General features: G+C 52.1%; 1 protein-coding gene across 2 annotated transcripts in view; it reads right to left on the bottom strand.

Moving 5' to 3' along the window:
• The window catches only part of Adamtsl2 (ADAMTS like 2), a 32,147-nt gene that overhangs the window by 4,500 nt on the left and 8,400 nt on the right, over positions 1–19,247 (bottom strand). For both annotated transcript variants that reach the window (XM_057755816.1, XM_057755817.1), the window contains exons 8-16: positions 18,880–18,960; positions 16,363–16,538; positions 12,539–12,896; positions 10,631–11,003; positions 6,111–6,208; positions 3,189–3,315; positions 1,694–1,907; positions 1,455–1,610; positions 708–878 (exon numbers count right to left, since the gene is read on the bottom strand). In XM_057755816.1, the coding sequence (XP_057611799.1) occupies positions 708–878; positions 1,455–1,610; positions 1,694–1,907; positions 3,189–3,315; positions 6,111–6,208; positions 10,631–11,003; positions 12,539–12,896; positions 16,363–16,538; positions 18,880–18,960 (1,754 nt within the window). The remainder of the gene's footprint in view (positions 1–707; positions 879–1,454; positions 1,611–1,693; positions 1,908–3,188; positions 3,316–6,110; positions 6,209–10,630; positions 11,004–12,538; positions 12,897–16,362; positions 16,539–18,879; positions 18,961–19,247) is intronic.

Below are 19,247 nucleotides of genomic sequence, written 5' to 3'. Positions count from 1 at the left end.
CTGAAAGGGGTCAGCCAGGATGGGTCAGTGGGACAGAAGCCCAGAGAACCAGAACCCTGACCGCAGCACCTCTGGTGGCCAAAGTTTGGTCAATGATATTTGGGGAAGAGTATAAGCACTTTTGACTGGGGGGTTGGCTGACAAACGCTTTGTTAGGTAACCATTTGGCCCCATCCGGATCTGATCAAGAGCAATTAGGCCCCAAACCATCTGTTTTGAAACAAATTGGCTAATGTAATTTGTCCAAGGATGATTAGGCCAAAATCAATTCTGCAGAAAGCGATTTGGCCCGAGATTATTTAGTTAGCAGTGGTCCGCCTGAAACCATTGATGGAGAGCAATCATCTGAAATGGCACATTGGTGACAAGGGCTGGTGGGGACAGAAGACAAGTGGGTTGCGATAGCAAAAGGTCATCAAGGCCTGCAGGCTGAAAGTGTGCAGCCAGTACACCCTGTCTCTGGCTTTGTGTCCACCAGAACAGGGCCCAGTGAGAAGATACTGGGGACCTGAGGGCATCCCTGGGAGAGGGGCCGGGAAGTGGTTTTACTACTTTTCTTTTTGGCTTTTTCCCAGATTGTTAGTCAATTGTTCTTCATGCTTTGTCATGAATTCTTCATTGTGACCAACCATTGGCACTCAGGTCAATTCCCCCCCATCCCCTACATGACTCAAAGATAGGCTCTATGCAGGCTCCTGGGTACTCACCCGCTCCCAGTCTTGAGCCAGCCAGTGGGCCGGGCAGTTCTTGTCCCCACAGGGGTGGATGGCCAAAGGCTTTGTCTCCATCTGGCACTGAGACTCCGGGACTACCCGTCCATCGCTGGTCTTACAGTACACGTGCCTGATCGTACGGCCTTGTCCACAGCTTCCACTACACTGCAAGAGAGGACAGCAGGGGCCGGTAGAATGTCAGGGGCCACTCCACAAGCCCCCGACCTGCATCATCTCCGAGGAAGAGAAACAGCATCCAGGGCAGTGTAGGGGAAGCGGTTTCCATGGCAACCGCTTTTTAAATAACATTTCTGTTCTAATTACAGAAATAACATGCTCAGTGCAAAACACACATGGAGAAAAGCACAGCTCAAAAGGTCACCTGAGCTCCCACCACTGGAGAGGACCCTTCCTAGCATGTGAGCAACTCTGTTCCAGGTGAGACAGATGGAGAAAGAGACAGGGAGGGAAAACAGACATGGAGAATCAGAGACAGGGAAAGACGTGTAGACAGAAAGTAGAGACAAGGCGAAATGTCAGGAGAGGTAGAAACAGAGACATCATTGATGGGATAGTTATGTCCACTCTTGTTTGAGTTCCTAAAAGAGTGGAATGGGGGGGTCATTATGCTTTTCTTCTCATGTCTTTATTACAGATAGGTGAGAAAACGGAGGCTCAGCAAAGCAGAGTCCTCAGGTTCAGGGTCCTGTCTCTAGCCCCATGCCCCGTATCTGCCCTCACCGGTCCCCAGTCTGAGACAGTCCACTGGCGGTCACAGGGAGGCCCTGTGCAATTCTTCTCTCCCACAGGCCTGGTGTTGGGGTCACACAGTTTCTCATCCTCAGAGCAGCGGATGTCTCTGGTCACGACACTGCGCTCCCCACACTTGGCTGTGCACTGCAAGGAAGTCAGGGTGAGAGACAACCTGATACACCCGTTCTGGGGCACAGGCCACCACCCCAGCGTCGGCAGGCTCTCACCTCTGACCACTCAGACATCTCCCACTGTGGCCCGCAGGCCGGATTGCGGCATATCTTGCGCTCCTCAGGCCGTACGGCCTCTGTGGCCTCGCACAGGTCACTGTACACGGAGCTGTCGAAGCCAGGAGACAGCATCTTCCAGCAGCGTACAATCCGGAACTGATGGCCCTCCCCACAGGTGCGTGAGCACTCGCTCCAGCTGCTGGTCTCCCACCTGCCTCAGGAGCGAGGACAGCCCTCAGTGGCCCCAAATCATACAGGCCAAGCCAGACTGGAAGGAGGTGAGACCAACCAGTGGGGGCTATGCCCATGATAAGCCTGTGTTAGGTAGCCCCAAGTAGAATGTTGGGTGAGTGTCCTGCAAGGGCCCGTGGCCTTAGGGTGCCTGGCTACCTTCACCTACCCTCACCTTCAGACCTTCTTTCTGTCCCCTTCCACACTTGTTACCCCTCAGGGCCATACTCCAGTGTCCCAGAGCTCCAGGCCTCACTTTCCCTGCTGGGTCACACAGGTGACTGTGGCGCATTCTGGACTCTGATTCTTCGTGGGCAATGGTAGAAGTGAACCAAAGGTCTGGTCCAGCTCTATACCCAGAGCAGGGCATCTCCAGTGTACGAGATGACCGCCCATCTGCGCCCTGTGCTGTGTGGGGTTATGAAAGACCGGGTTCCTCCATGCAGGTCCTCTGAGAAGACACACTTGGAGAAGAATCTAAATCAAGTTCAGGCCAGCTCTGTGGTCTTTTACTCCAGCAAGGAACAAATGCTCAGATGTAGTAGCCGGAAGAAAAAAAACGAATGTGACCATGTTGGGGAGCCAGAGATACATGGCTCCTTGGAAGTGACACCAAGGCTCTGCTTCTGCCTTGAAGACAAGATACGAGACATAGGGGCTAGAAAGATGGGGACCCACTCACATCCCAGGGTGTAATCTTCCCTAGTTAGCACAGAGATATCGATCTAGTGTGGAGAGTAATGTGGAAAACACCCCGTGGTACAAAGTGTTCAGTGACTATCCCATGTGCTCTGCTCTACTCCCCACATAGCCCCACAGCTCAGCTCGCGGCAGAGGCAAAGCGGAGCCTAGTTTGAGCATGAGTGCATGTACACACGCACACACACATACACACACATGCACACACACTCACATACATACACTCACACACTCACATGCACACATGCACACACATATGCACACAAACATACAGACACATTCACACACTTACATACACACACATACACTCACACACATACATGCACACACATACACATACCCCCACACACACATACACACACTTACATATACACATAAACGCACACACATACACACACTTACACACACATACATGCACACACATACACACATACATTCACACACATACACACACTCACATACACACATACACACACACTCACACACACATATACATACACACACACACACGTGCGCGCGCACACTCATTCTGACACCCAGCCGGGTGCTCGAGGACAGGTACCTGGGCTGGCACTCCCTCCCAGCGCAGAATTCATGGACAGGCTCAGGACGGGTGAGGGCATCACAGTAGCTGTCGTCCACCTCCACACCATCATAGCGGACACACATGGCATATGTGGACATGACTCCTAGGTTTGGGGCAAGGCAAGGGTGTGTAAACTGTGTGGTTAGCAGTAAGTACCTTGGATACCAGCGGATGCGTGAGCCTTGTGATCTTGGATGGGTCACATGACCGCTCAGAGATCTGTTTCTTGGGTTGGGAGTGGTAAAAACCTAGAGCCCGATGTGGGGAAGCTCTGTGGGACAGAGTCTCAGGATCTGACCTCTGACCTCTTTCTTTGCCCAGCCCAGGCATCTAACTCACCCGCCATAAATCTAGATGAGCCTTATGGAGGCCGAGGAAGTGTATCCATGAACCCTGATGTGCATTTGTCTGATAAACCCCATTGTAGGAGATGAGCCGTCAGGAGGTAGAAAGAACAAACCACTGTCGTCCTTGACAGCCCTGCCCCCAGATATCAGATTAGGTATCCCAGCTCTTACTGAAGGTCTCCTAACCAGCACCTCCATATCTTTAACCATCTGTATGACTTTTCCCTGAACTCTAAAATCGCTTGGGGACAGGAAGGGTTACACACATAAAAGACCAGCCTTTTCCTAACTATACGGATTCCCTGGCTACCCTGTCCCTCTTTTCCCCTGGACCTACTTCCTACACCTAAGAGCAAACCTGCCTGGGGCTCTCTAGAAGGTGAGCATCTCCTTCCCTCACAGCAAGGTGTGCCAGGATTGTGTGTGGCTGGGGAAAGCCAGTGTGGAAGAGCCTCCTGGGGTTTTCAGTGTATCTACCTTCCATGGGGTATCTGAGACCCAGCAGCCTTTGCTACTCCAAATCCCAGCCCTGGACAGAACCACAGAGTCTGGGAAGAAACGGTGTGTGTGTGTGTGTGTGTGTGTGTGTGTGTGTGTGTGTGTGTGTGTGTTTTCCATGAGGGCCAAGCCAGGTTGCAATTACTGGTTCCTCCCTTGCCAACCCTGGGCTGTGCAGTTTTCAGTGTGCCAGAGGAGGAGACAGCTTCCTGGCCAGGTCTACTTGGAACATTTCAGGCCTCAGAGACACTAGCTCTGGGACCCAAGGATGTACAGACAGGGCTGGGGATCTGTGTAGTTGCCCCAAGTACCTGGTTATATATTGACTTGTTATGGAATGGAAACACACAAATGAGAATCCAAGACCCACTTAAGACCACCAGACTTGTCACAGCCCCAGATTGCTCATCTCCAAAATGAGAACTTTCCAGAAAGGCTACAAGATCAAAATATTATTTTTTTTCTCTGCACCTTCTCCTTACACCTGTCTTGAGTAGGGAGCTTCTCAAAACTTCTTAACCACAGATGTCCATCCTCAGTAACAGTCCCACCAATTTCCTTGATCCTGGGAAGTTTTGCTGTGCCGTGGGAGACTGAGGGACAGTCTAGAAGCCATACCCCGAGTCCGAAGCAGAGTCCAGGACCACTTGACAGCATTGCTGTTCCAAAAGAACAAACTTAAGATCCTAACTACAGTTGAGAGTTCAGGGTACAGAGAAGGCAGGCCCCACAGCCTAGCACAGCCTTGAGAACAGATCTCAGCATGAGGGGAGCAGAGAGAAGTGGAGCACCCACAACTCCACAGAACATCTGCAGACAGTGTGTGCATCCGCAGCTGGCAAAACCCACTTACACGGCCTGGCTTCTTCAGTGTGGTTTCCAAACAACGAACGAGGTTATGCCAGAAGGGGCCGAGGCAGTGAATTGTCCACAGTATGGATCCTTCTCTTCCTTTCTGCTGGTGTCACTCAACTGGGTCAGTGCCTCCCGGGGTGACAGGAGCCTCTCTGCTTCTGACATCTTTGTCTAAGGCAGACCTCGTCCCTTCCCTAGTATCAGGCCTGTCCTATTTCCTTCCTTCCCGTGTCCTGCTCTGCACTGTGGGCAACCCAGAACAGCCCTGCTCCCTGTCCTGGCCACTGTCAAAGTGTTGAAAGACAATAGTTTCATGCTGTCCCTGGAGACATCATCTAGCAGGGCTCATTCATCAGGCCCCTTGCCACCAAGGCTGCCTCAACCTGGAGACATCTCAAGTGATGTCACCTCCCCAGCCTCCAGAAAGTTTCCACTGTCACAACACATGGGAAGCTCCACAGCCAGGATGGCTTGAAGGATCCATAGCGTGCCCACACCCAGCTTCGACAGGCTCTGAGAAGCTGAGGCCACAGCACCTGCCATACAGTTTGGTCCTGATAGTTCCTCCCTATGAAAGGCACCCTTTAGGGCTCATCTGGCTTGCTCCTGGGCTAGGGCCAGCTTCAGTCTTGGAACCCACAGCAGGTCTGTAGCAATAGTGCTCACTGGCTGAATTTAAACCAGACAGGTGGTTTCTTCTCATTCATCCCACAAACACCTTCGCCATGATACATGACATTTCACAGGTAGAAATCAGTAGTGGTTTGCTGAGAACCTGGCGTGTGATACGGTAGGCAGTATGGTTCAAATGCTCATCAACCCCAAAGTATTTGTTTGCTTCCAGATTATTAGGTACAGGGCAGCACTATGTGTTTGGGGGCAGGGCCAATGTGAGCAGACCCTCAAAGCTGAAGGTTCTCATCTCTACTCTGAAGAGTCCCACTCCTGGGATGTCAGAGAATAGTTAGGTCTGACAGAGGGGCTTGGACCTGCTTGTCATCCTGCATGCCGTGGGAATAAGGATGCTTTTGTGACCCTCCAACTCCGGCCATCCCACTCCACCTCCCAGATCAAGAAACCATGCAAGCTCCCTGGGGTTGACTTGGGACTGCAAGTGAATGGGTGAGTCTCTAGCTAAGCCCCAGCCACTGTAAAGGTAGACTCAGCGAGGGTGGCCCAGTGGTTCCGGGCTCAGTACCTGTGGTGCACGTGGCGCTGCAGGGCTCGTGGGATGAAAGCTTCCACCTGTACATGTCAGCTGGGCTCACACCTTGTTTGCGTGCCTTGGGTCTGGTCCTGAAACAAGGTCAGAGAGTGGGGTGAGAGAGCTAGATGCTTATGGGCTTCATTCTTGGGTGGATAGATCCCCTCTGAGGCTACACATTCTCCTTAAAGACACACCTTCCTGGGCTTGAGTCAGTACCCTCTTGAAAGACCAGGGCTCCCACCCTCTGGAACACACACAAACACACACACACACAAAAGGAGACACGCATATTGGCACTGAGCAGACATGGGTCATTTCCCATTTCCGGAACTGAACTGAACAGGCTGCCTGGGGGCACTCTGTTCCTTCAGAGACACACTAAACAATGAGGATCTCACCAACATCGCAACCGCCCTTCAGCACGGGCTTCTCGCTACATCTCACTCTGGTCAGCAGATTTCTTCTTCCCACCCCAGAAGGAATCTCAGAAGGCTCTTAGGGACCGAGATGTTCCAGAATTTTCCCCAGCTGCCTCCCTCAGCTGGGGCTCTGATGAATGGGGACACCAGCCATTCAGCTTTCAGTTTCCAAACTCACAAAGCCCAGCTGCAGGAGGCAGAGTGGTCTAGTCCCACACTGCGGCTCAGGTCAGTGATGGCTGCACAGGCCAGCTGACGGGAAGAGGCACGCTGGGGGCTGGCCAGCCAACAGCTATGATTCTTGGCCAGAGCTCTGGTGGCTACAGCCAAGTATTGTTAGGACTGTTAGCTTCTTTGAACCAGCCTCAACACCCCCTGTGCAAGCTATTTGGGACTTTGCAGGGGGAGGATGTGGCTGCTGCTGCATTACCTCCAACCAGGGTGTCTGCTTCAAGACCTAGCCACTCAAGTAAGAACACAGCCCCGGAGTCTCATGACCCCAAAGCCAAGAAGAGCAGTTGGGGGACCAGCCCCACCGATAGCAGCTCCCTTAGGCTGCCTGGGCCAACTCTACTTTTCTTGGAATTAAGAGGGGTTAGCTAAGGGCTGTGTCCTAACACCTATTACAGTTCTTAAATGGACCGTCTCTTTCCTGGGGACTACTGGAGGATTGTGGGTGTTATAGGCCATTACATTCTAAAAGCCATTCTGGCTGAATCTGTGGTAGGGACATCTGTCGGGACTGTTAGTCAAGTGGGTGAGAACTGCGCCTGTGTTTTGCTCCGATTGGCTCATGTCTCCCAAGAGAGTGCTTTGAGGATGAGCACTGCCCCGATAGCACGCCATGCTCTGAGAACCCAGGAAATGATCCACCAACAGGAGCCTCAATCATGAGTTTACTGCTGTGATCTGTGAATTCTCAGAAGGAGAGGGTGCCTGCAGAAAGGAGGGAGACAGGGGCCTGGGCCACCTCTCCTGGGGCTCAGACCAACACTTGAGCCTGGCTCTGTGCAGGGGAAGCTCTGTCCTCCTCCTTGCTTACAAACAAAACTTTAACACGGAGGGAGGGCATCCAAGACCCTTCGTTTCAAAGAAAGGGATCCTGGACCTGAGCTCCCAGTGGGACCCACTTAGAGCACCAACGCGGGTGGGGGCAAACCTCTCAGTGGGGAAGAACTGGGGAGAGGAATCAGTCCCTAAGGCTTGACCCAGACAACGCTGGAGTTGTCCGCCCCCCCACACACACACACCCCGCCACTGCTTTCAGCAGTCTTAAATTCCTTCCAAGAACAAAAAGAGAGAAGATGCACTTGGTGTAGATGCTCCTCCATCTTTATATAGTTACACACTTCCTAGCCACAGCCCGCATGACTCAGCCCTGACTCAAGAGCTAGCCGCCAGGTTCAAAATAACCCTTTGGATTTTAAGCCTTAAAGGTATTTCTGGAGGGGCTGTCTACACCCACTCTCCAGCACGTGTGGGGTGCTGGGTGCTGCTCGAATCGCAAGGCAGCATCTCACAGGTTTCCTTGCTGGAAGGTGTATCAAGAAGCACCACGCCCTGGAAACCATCACCACCACAATCTGGAAGGGCCCTGCCCTCGGCCACGATGGTTTCCAAGATACCGGTGGCCACTGCTTTTGGGTTCTTGCCCAGCGCCTGGCGGGACACAGGCTCCTGAAATCCCCAGAGAGCAGAAGCTCTGAAATGACTGTTTATAGGTGAACCAGAAAGTCTCTTCCTACCCCGCTCCAGGCCTCAGAGAGGGATGTGTGCCTCTGCATCCCAGACGCCTGTTCCCAAGGAGTCTGGTGACAGCCCCTCCCAGGATTGTTTGAAGCCTTTCTAGGAGATGAAAATAGCCCTTCCTTTCTGGGCTGCCCCTTTGATTTTGCCTGCTCCCAGAGCAGACTCGACTTCCTGTGTTTGGACAACACGCCGAGACGTGGCTATTTCGGCTTGGTAGTTTCCCCCACGGCCTCCCTCAGTCCATTATCTCCCCAGACCATCTTTGGTCCCCACCAGTAGCATCCTTTGATGGCAGCCGGTTGGGTATCTAACTGAGCTGCGCTTTTCCGAGTGTCGACAACCCGTTTTAATGACTGGCTCTGGGAATCCAGTATGTCCCACAGGGCTAAGGGGACAGGATAAGAAGAGACAGACACTTTGAAATGTGTCTTAGGGATTCTGGTTCCTGGGCACTCTAGTGGAACCTGCTTAGAGCACCCATTCAGGTTAATCCAAACCTCTTGGGGAGAGGAGGAAATAACAGTTCCTAAGGCTTAATCCAAACAACATGAGATGCCAGATTGGGCCCTGCACTGCTCTCAATAGCTTGTATGTGACTTTGGCCTGTGAAGCATTGCATTGCTGAGCCACCAGACCTTTGACAGACAGAGAAGTTGAGGCCTAGAAGAGAATGGAGATGCATCCACCTCCCAGAGATGACCTGCTCTTTCACTATGTCACACAACCGCCCACATAGCCTATATCACAGCTGAGTAAAGGAGAGGGATGTGGTGCCACTGGATAAATCTATACAGAGCCCTGGTTGCTGTCACCATTTGGGCTGTGGGTGTCTGGGCAGTCCTTTCCCTAATCTTTGGAGGCTTAGTGACTAACTGGGAGCATCCATTTCTAGGCCTTTGTTGTGATATATATATATATATACCATGCCTGTTGTCCCCAAGGAAGATGCAGAGAGAGCCAGCATCCCAGGGAGACTGGGGCTGGGTCCCAAAGAGAGACCTCTCTGATTCAGAACCATCTGGCACATCACCACTGCCTGTGACTTCTCTCAGTGACCCCAGGATAAAAGCCTGTCATTCCTTGCCAGTCTCTGGGTCCCCCAAACCAGGCAGAGTCCCCTAGAAACTCTGATGGTGCCAGGGTCAGGGTAAGTGGCCAGTTCAGAATCCCATCTAGCCAGAGGTCATCAGCAGGGTCCCTGGTGTGCACCAGCCCTTGGAAACAAGGCTCCGGAAGGTAGTATGAGAGAAGAGGCAACAACAGAGACTCCAGTTCTACCAGCCTCGAGCCCTAGAAAAGTGGGAGAGGTGACCTAAACCCTGTCATCTTAGAGTGACTGTCAAATCTCCCATCAAACCCCGATCTCAGCCTCCCTCCATCTGGATAGAGTTCACCTCAAGATTTTGAGTGGGTTCCCAGAAAACAAAACAAAGTTAATGGGCTGGTCCCATCTTCAGTCCTCATCCACCAACAGAGGCAAACAATTCTAACCCTAGCTGTTTATACAAGCCTTGATGCACACCCAGGCACCTGAGAAATAACTTTAGTAACTGGAGAGATTCTCTAGTACTGGCATGGAAGAACCAGGGTCACCACTAGCCCAGGAGGATGAGACTTCAGGCCCCTTCAGCCTAGCCCTGGCTGTCCAGGCATCCCCAGCCCTCCTCTTGGTGGATCTCCAGCCTCGCCCTCCAGGCAGGTGTTCCCAACCCTGATTCTATACCTGATTCTCAGCCATAGCTCTTGTCTGTCTGTGATGATGGCTTACTGCATAGACCCACCATGCTAGCAGCTCCAGCCTACTCCTAACTTTGATTCAGGGTCTCCCTGTCAGGGAAAGAACCCTAGGTTCTTCTATCATCTTCTCTTTGGTTGGGGTGAAGGCTGCTATTGAGGCTCCACATTCACCTGTGGGCAGAGCTCATCTTGTGCCTGATAGCCATGTTTCAATGACTGTCCATACAGGCATAGAACCCAGGACCCCAAATCCTTAGGCTCTGTGCACTTGGCATGGCCTCTCCTTCTGAGTTCCCAGGAACTAACACTGAGGGTCATTGTGATTACTCCCTGACCTATGCATCAGGAGGCTGTGAGCAGCGTACCTCCAGCAAGTTCCAGCTCATGGTCAGCATCAGAAGTTGGAGCTGTCATAGCTTCATGAATCTACCTTTCAGAAAGACATGTTACTGTCCAGGCCCACAATTTCATGTCAGATTCATAGGGTGGCTGAAAGTGTGATTCTCTCCCATTTACCTCCAGGTCCCTGCACCTTCCGACCAGACCCCCCTGTAATGACTCCTACTCCATCGGAGCTAAGATGGGGCAAGGAGAAGTGCCTCTTACCTTGCCTTGTGAGTCCTGTTCCCAGCCAAGGTGGGGAGGCTGGCACTGGTGTTGGGGAATGGGGCCTCAGAGGAGGTGTTGTTGATCCTGTCACTATTCAGCTCCAGGTAAGACCCGTTGACCAGGTAGGTAGCAGGCCCCTCGTTCTCCTCGTAGTCCACATAGAAGCTCTCAGCTGGGGAGCTTCTGGGGGTGCCTTGGGCAAATATGCTGTTGATGGTCTCATTGAGAGAGAATTCTTCAGAGTCAGAGCCTGTGCCCAGGAGCTGATCAGAGATGGCGTTGGCTGAGAGAAGCTCCTGGGAGGGGAAATGCGCATCGACCTCCCGGTCATCCTTGTCCCCTGAGAGAGCCATCCCAGTGGCATTGCGGTCTGCAGAGAGACGGGTGTTTCAACATCCATAGCTGCTATTGTGTTGGTCTTTGTTGCCCCTCCTCCTCCACATTCCTGTGTGTGGCAGGTGAGTTACATAATGAGGATGACTCCCAGGCTCTACTCCATCAGACACAGTTGGCCAACATCAAGTGATGGGAAACCCAACGGCCACGGTAGACAGTTGGGCAGTGTCCCCAGAGACCAGGCTCAGCTGGAAGCTCAACCTAAGATCTGATTTGGAAAGAGGATCTTTATAGGATCATGAAATAAAATAACCTGAATGTAGGGCGAGCCCTCAATTTATGACTAGCACCTCCTAAAGAGAGAGAACACGGACGTGTAAACTTCAAGAAGTCCAGCTCAGGAGAGAGGCATACATGAGCCAACACACCCGTGGCCACGAGCAATATCTATTTCCTGGTGCCCAGTGCTATCCAAGCGAGCCATGGAGTGGCTGCTTTTGACCTCCAGTTCCACTGGGTGGAAGAGCTGACAGGTTACCTCCTCTCTAAGCCCACTCTTCTTCCTCTGTAGCTATGGGGTCAACATCCTCAGAATCAGAGAGTGAAGGACCAAAATGTTTTGAAAAGAGAATTGCGTACTGACTGGGTCTGGTGGTGCTTGTTTTAATCCCAGCAATGAGGAGGCAGAGACAGATGGATCTCTATGAATTTGAGACCAGCCTGGTCTACATAGCAAGTTCCTTCGAGATCCTGTCTCAAGGAGGAGGGAAAGGAGGTGGAAGAGGAGGAGAAAGAGGGGAGGACGGGGAGGAGGAAGAAGAATTGCATCTATGCTGAAGTGATTTTGACAGTTAATGTTGACTTTCAACTTGACAGGCTCTAGAGATGCCAAGGAGACAGTCTTCTGTACTTGTCTATGAGGAGTTTTTTTTAGATTAGGCCGATTGAGCAGGAAAGACCCACCAAAACTGTGGGCAGAACCATCCCATGTAAAAGGAGATCGTGAACACCAACTTCTACCTCTCTCTGCTCCCTGTCTGCGGATGCAATGTGACCAGCTGCCTCAAGCTCCTGCCGCCATGATGGACTGTATCTCCCGGAATTGTGGGCCAAAAGAAAACCTTCCTTCCTGAAGCTGCTTTTCTCAGATATTTTGTTACAGAAACAAGACAGGTAACTAATACATTGATGTATGGGCCTGTCACGTATCACCTTGCCATGACCTGGTGTCATCACTACCCACGGCACACACACTGCATCTAGGTCAGCTGTGTTGATCACTGGTACATGGAGGATAGCTTGAGTTCTAAACAAACACACCATTGTGGACAGGGATTTGAGAAGCTGAGAATTTCGGTGTCCAAGAAAAGCCTATAATCAATCTGCAGGTCACGAGCTATGACTGTATAGCTCAGACTTCACACTGTGCTTGCCCAGAGAGAATACAAGCAATTGGCAATTCTCTCTAGCCTCTTCTGCAGACTTCAAAGAGAACCAATACTCCTCACTTGAGGCCTCTGTACCTGGGGAGCCCTGTTCTTTCCCATATCCACTCTTCCTCTTTCTCACCTTGGAAGCCCTTGCCCCTGGGAGGTCCCTCACAGACCCCACCGCTGGCTCGCTCGCACACCTCGTTGGTCTCCTGGCCTCCGCTTGGGCCCAGCTCCACTCCAGGGGCTGGAGGCTGAAACAGCTGGTTATTCAGGCCCAGCCTCTCCGAGGAAGCCGGGCGGTAGAGTGAGCCGTTGTGCTGCATGAAGCCCAGCAGCCTGGTGCCGTCCAGCTCCTGGCCTTCAGTGCTCTCGGTGCTCTCGGAGGCTGGCTCAGAGAAGCTATAATAGACAGGCTGCAGGTGGGGCATATGGGGTGGCTGCAGCAATGTGTACTCGAAGGTGATTGAGGGGCTCTTGCCATTCTGGTTCCACACCTGGGGAAGGAGAAGAAGTGAGACCTGGCTTCTTTCCTTGTCCCTACTTAGCACCAAAAACCTCCTGAGACAAAAAGTGGCCCTGATTACAGCTGAGTCTTTCCCAGGGAATCAATCACACTTGATCCGAGAATACAGCATCATGCATTCGTCTTAGGGCAGCTGTGCCCAGAAACTATGATTGAGACACACCAAAGAGGGCAGAGGGGCAGATCACCTTAGGGACAAGGAATAGGGGACACACTGCATGTCACTGCTATCTCGGGTCAGCAATCCGAATAGCACTGGTCTCATTGCATCTGCTCAGGACTCCTAGAGCAGCTGATGAGGTCTAGAACCCAGACTATGCCTCCATTTGGGACAGCATTAACGGATCAGCGCAGTCATGGAGCTCCCTGAGATAGTCAAAGCCTCTGTAGAGACCACAAGCCAGTGTGACCTCTCCCCTAGACAGACTTCAAAGCCTTCGTTCAGAGTCACTATCCTAAGATCCAGAGGCTGGCAGGAGTGGATTTGGAAGTGGAACTAGCTGCTCCTGGGGCCATAGAGCTAAAGAAATGGCACACAAGGACCTTGAAAGGGTGACAATGAACAGACCACAGAAAGCTAAGCAGTGCCAGGTTAAGCCATAATGGGACACCGGGGCATGAATGGCACCACTGGGATGACTTCTTAAGGGTGGCTGGGGACAGGAGCAGGGACTACGGAAGGCACGCCGTTGGAACAAGATGGCAAAGAGAACCAGCGTCGTTTCAAGCTAACCAGATGGCTGCAGGTGTGGTCAAGAAACTCTGATGCCTAAAGCTTCAGGGAAGAAAAGGTGGAAGAGGGAAAATCCAGGTCAGTGCTTCACCTTGCTGGGTCTGCTGCACCAGACAGAGTCAGGCTGGGTCAGTGGGACCCACCGCAAAGAAAAGATCTGGGTCAAGATGCTTGGAAATGCTGAAATCTCAAATGTCCCGAACGGTCTGGTACTGGGAAGGGACTGTTCTTCCTCAGCAGTTAAAGCTGTCTTGGAAGAAATGGCATGAAAACTTCCCTTCCCTTGGTCTTCCCCTGGGCCTTGCCTGGCCTCTCCTGAGCGCCAAGCCAAAGGGTCTGGTAAAGGCATGTCCTTCATCAGCAGGGAAGTCCTAGAGAATCAGCGGTTCCTGCTGGCCCTTCAGGACTAGGGCAGACCCTTGAAGAGCGCTCTTACACTCTGGAATAACATGCTGGCCTGCTAACAGGGAGGGTGGACTGAGTGAGGCCCACACAGGGCAGACGCAAGGGAAGCCATTCAAGAACAGATAATTCACATTCTGTTCGCTCAGGGGTGGCCAAGTGACATCAGTGTCATTTAGAGGGACAGTGTGGTACACTCTCACATGACAGGGCTGGTGGTAAGAGGGTTTGACAAGTTCTGAACCCCCCAGCAGTTGTAGATAGATATGAGCAGGCCATGAATTGATAAAGGTGAGCAACAAAAAAACAGTAACAGGGCTGGAGAGATGACTCAGAGGCTGAGAGCGCTGGCTGCTCTTCCAGAGGTCCTGAGTTCAATTCCCAGAAACCACATGGTAGCTCACAACCATCTGTAATAAGATCAGATGCCCTCTTCTGGAGTGCTGGCATACATGCAGACAGAACACTGTATATATAATACAAAAAAAAAAAAATGGATCTTAAAAAGAAGAAAACAGTAACAGAGGGGCTGGATAGATGGCTCGGTAGATAAGTGTACATGCTGTGCAAGCATAGGTGCATGAGTTTAAAAGTCCAACACCTACGTAAGAGCTGGGTGCTCCTGTAACACTGCCATCAGAGAACAGAGATAGGCAGATTTCTGGAGCCTGCTAGCCAACCAGCCTAACACAGGCAATGAACTTCAGGGTCAGTGAGAGAGCCTGTCTCAAGAGAATAAGGCTAATGAAGAAAGCACCTGAAGTCTTCCTGTGACGTCCTAATGCATCCATGCCCCCCCCCACATGCCCCAATCACAAGGCAGATTCAGTATCTCTATGGCAGTCAGTAAGAGTAACAAGACACAAAGACATGGCTAACAAAAGACAAAATGTCACACTCACACTTTGGGGATGGACAAATGGGCCCACAAAGGTCCTTCTTGATCGACACAGGTTAAACCAGAGGAGAAGGAGGTAGAAGTAGCTGTTCAGGCAAGATTATGCCCCTTGCCCCCATTTATTGAACCAGTTTCTAGACTCAGAATCCACTCTCCAAAGGAGGGACCCACAGTTCTCCCCTAAAAGGCCAACAGCTATCTACTTACTCAACAGTTGACATTCTGGAACCAGGTCTAAGTTGTCATTGTTGACTGTGAACCTAACCACCACTGACAACATCCTCACTGCAAGCATTTGGATAAGTGATGACCAGAAGATGGTGCAGGTCTGGCTAGCAGTGTGTTCCCTGGGTCCCTCATGCCGGAGTGCATAAGCGATGGACAGCACTAAATTGACACACTTGACATATCCAAGAGAGCAAATCTGAGATACCATTGATTCCTGGGCTGTCATAAATGTCTGTCCATGCATCGTGACCTCAAGGACAAAGGAGTAGGAAGCATAGCCCACATTCAGCCCCACAGCTCACGTGGCCCTGATAGTACTGAAATGACTTCAGTGACCGGCCATCAGAGCACAGCTGAGTGCTGTAGGCTCAACCAAGCAGCGGATACTGAGGTTTATGGCAGGTGTGCTGACTTTTCTAGAGAAAATTAACATGGCCTTGGATTGAGCATATTTGGTCCTGGTGTGTGGTAAATAGTCTCCTTCTAGTCTCCAAGAGCAGCTTCCATCGACCTGGGTGGATCATAGCCAACAGCTGGGATCCAGTCCCCATGTAATTTGAAACAACAGGACCATTCTACAAGACACCATGCTGGTACTGCAGTGACTTGCATTTCCTGATACCAGCTGCGGCAAAACATGAGGCACAAAACAGGTCCTAACTCTGCCCTGCCTGCTGCTCAGGGCACTGAGAATCCAGGGGGGAAAGGGGGCCACGAGCAATGAAAACACTGCAGTGCCATTGGAGGCAGGCTGAACCTAAGGGACATAGAGAGCCAATGGAAACATGGGAAGTGGTTCCAGCCACCTGTCCTTAGCTTCCCTTGAGGTTCCCAATGACCACAGAATGAGCTGACACAGAGCAGTGGTGCTGATTGGATGAATGAATTAATGAGAGAGAGAGAGAGAGAGAGAGAGAGAGAGAGAGAGAGAGAATAAGCAAGTGGATGGATAGATGAATTAATGAATCAATGGGAAATGAAAAAATGAGCTAAAATCAGAGTGAATGAATGAATGAGAGAGTGACCAGTGAATAGATGAATGAACAAGCCCCGTACACACTGCCACCATCCCAGACTATAACAATACTGATATGCGCTCAGGGTCCTCAAGCCCCAACCTGTAGCTGGATTCTGGGAAGTCAGTGCCCACAACCCTGAAGCCTGTGGCACACGCACCATGACATTCAGGCCCTGGTTGGTGGGTCCCTGTGCCACAATGTATTCAATGCCAGTCTCATAGACATCCATGGGCCGGCGGTATTTGACCACTGTACCAGCAATGTTGAAGTTCTTGGGGCTGTCCACCTTGTAGTTGCCATTGAAGAAGTAGAAGCCAGCTTCATCTGCAAGAGCTGGAAGAGAAAAAACAAATCACTGCGTCGCATGGGCTAGACAGGCTGAGCAGAAAAGAGAGAGACGCAGGGAGGAGCCAGCATGCAGGTTCCAAGAATGGTGGCCAGCCTTGCCTTCCCTCTCCAAAATGACCCAAAGACAGGAAATTCAATGTCACAGGGAATCAGACAGACACTCTGCCTGGGGCCAGCATGTGGCCCTGGCCAGTGAGGGCCTAAGAGACACAAACACACTTTCCTATCAGTCTAAAACAAACAACCACAGGCCAGTCTGGGTAGCTGGAAGAGCCAACAGGGAAGGCTGGCCCTGCCCTTCTGGCTGCCTCAGATGGGCCAAAGGGATTGCAAGGTAATGAGCTGGCGCCATAGCCAAGTGGCCAGTCTGGACCAGGAGGGTCTGCGACTGTGAACAACAGGTACCAGCCATATATTAGACTAGACAGCACAGCCTGACTGGGACCCTGGTTGTGGGACCAGCTCGAGTTCCCTCAGCTGAGGAAGGGTCTCAGTGCCTCATCCAGGGCCCACTGTGACTGACACTGTAGCCCGGCCTGGCTGGTGTGGAGTGCTATTCAGAAGTCTTTTCCTCGGACCACCCCAAGATGACCAGCCCTGCCCTTCTTAGTAGAAACAATGGCATTCAGTTACCCAATTAACCTGTCTGCTCTGCTGGGTTTAACACCTACTAGGAACCCAATCAGGCAAGAGCAGAGCCTGGACACACCTGTCACCACTTCCCTAGGGCAGATATGACTGGGTACTTTCAGGACCTGGCTGGAAGCCATTGAAAGCCGGGTTCAGAAAGGAATATGCCCATGACACCCTGACAGCCCATCTCCCTACTGGCCAGGGCCAAACACCGGCCTGGAAGCTGGCCTTTCCAGAAGCTATGGGGACTAAGCAAAGGTCCTCTGAGCCTCCAGAGCTGGGGAAGAAAGGGAGGAGGCAGCCTCAGCACTGGGGGGACATTCTGTCTTCTAGAGGGTGTCCTTAAAGCTGGTTCCAGGAACTGGCCCGCCAGAGGAGTGAGCGCTGTTTCCAAAGGCCCTGATGCAATCCGAGCAGAGGAGCCGGGGCAATTAATTTATTATCAGGCAGACGCAACAAGCAGGACGTGTCTGAAAAATACCCTTAACGTAATAACGTCAGAACACAGCGTCAAGTCCAAGTCCGTCTGAGGCCTGGTTGTCCCGGCTCAGCTTCCAGATCTGCGCCCAGGGTTCAGCTCAAGGCCCACATCCAAAACCTGTTTCCTGACAGCGAGGACCTTCCTTCCTGTGGCTTTCCCAGCCCTTGGTATTTCCAGTGTCTGCCTCAAGAATGAGAGCCTTGCAGCCAGCTCAGAGAACACAGCGTCTCCCGGCCTCCCTGCAGCCCTAGTGAGCTCGCAGACAGCAGAGCCACCGGCCTGGCAGGAGGCCCGGCTCTCCCTGCTCAACCCACAGATGTCCCCAGCAGGGTAGGCCTGGGGCCAGCCATGTGCAAACTTGCAAACTTGCTGGGAGTGGGCCTTCAAATGCTCTCGGAGCCTGACAGGAGGCAGGAGAGCCTGGTGCTGGGCTCAACCTGAGGATCTTCAGAACACCTCTCTTTCTCTACGCCCCTGGAGTAGAGAGCTCTGTCCTGCTCGGCTCCCTGAGGTGTGGGATGAGAAGTCAGGTGGGTGACGGGATGCAGTATCAAGACTAAGTTCGTTTCGGAGAACTTCTCCTTAGTTAGGCTGGGCCCCAGATCTGTCTCATACAGGGCAGAGCCAAGGGCAGAATGGCTTGTAGGTACTGGTGCCTGCCCAAACGGGGCTTCAGCCACTAGGCCATGCCAACACTCCAGCTTCACCCACTACCCATGCAAAGGCTGTCATCAAGATGGGGCCTCATCACTGAGCACTATTTCCAGGATGTCCAAGGTAGCCATTTCTACTCTAGAGTGCCACCTCCCACAGGAAACTGGGCACGGTCAGCATGGCGTCTCAGATAGATCTGTGATCAAATCCTTCCTCAGCAGCTCATGGCCTTGGATTGGCCACCCGCCTCTCAGTCCTGTGACTCACTTCTTGAATAGACCCTACCTCTGGCTCCCTGGATTCTGTCTGGGCCAGGTTCCCTAGTGATGGGGAGCTCACTACCTGATGTCAAACCCTGTCTCTTGTTTAGCACCTTTAAGGACAAGGACCTTCCACACAGGGGGTGAAGTAAGCTTCTCCCTCCCCAACAATCGGCTGTCTCTCTGGCTTCCATAGCTGCGCCCTGCGCTTGACTTGTCCCACTCTCCAGATAGAGGTCAAAGTTCAGGTGCCATTCCCCATCCATCCACGCACACACTCCCAGTTCCACCTACTTACCCAGCACGTCTGCTGACTTCTTCCTCTCCACGATCTGAATGTCTCGGGCACCCGCTGGGATATGGGTCACCAAAGAGTAACCTGCAGAATGGGATTGTCTGTGAGCAAAGCCAGGGAAGGCAGGATGCTGCAGCAGGGAGCTGCCATTTGTCCCCTGTAAAGCCACTCCTGGGTGTCAGTGCCATCTGTGGGCTCTGGAGAAGTAAGGGGCACTCGCCTAGAGGCTGTCCCAGCCATAGGTGTGTGATCTCACCTAATCCTGTTGAACTGCTCATGTTGTCCAGGAAGCTGACCCTCTTCCATCAAGACCATTGGCCTGCCCCAGTCCCCCAGCAAGGGACACAGTGGACTGCAGAGACTTTAAACAC

The sequence above is a fragment of the Chionomys nivalis genome, chromosome 22, assembly GCF_950005125.1.
Source record: "Chionomys nivalis chromosome 22, mChiNiv1.1, whole genome shotgun sequence".
NCBI classification, from domain to species: Eukaryota; Metazoa; Chordata; class Mammalia; order Rodentia; family Cricetidae; genus Chionomys; species Chionomys nivalis.
Note: the sequence above shows the minus strand (reverse complement) of the source record. Positions and strands in the feature narration are given on the sequence as shown.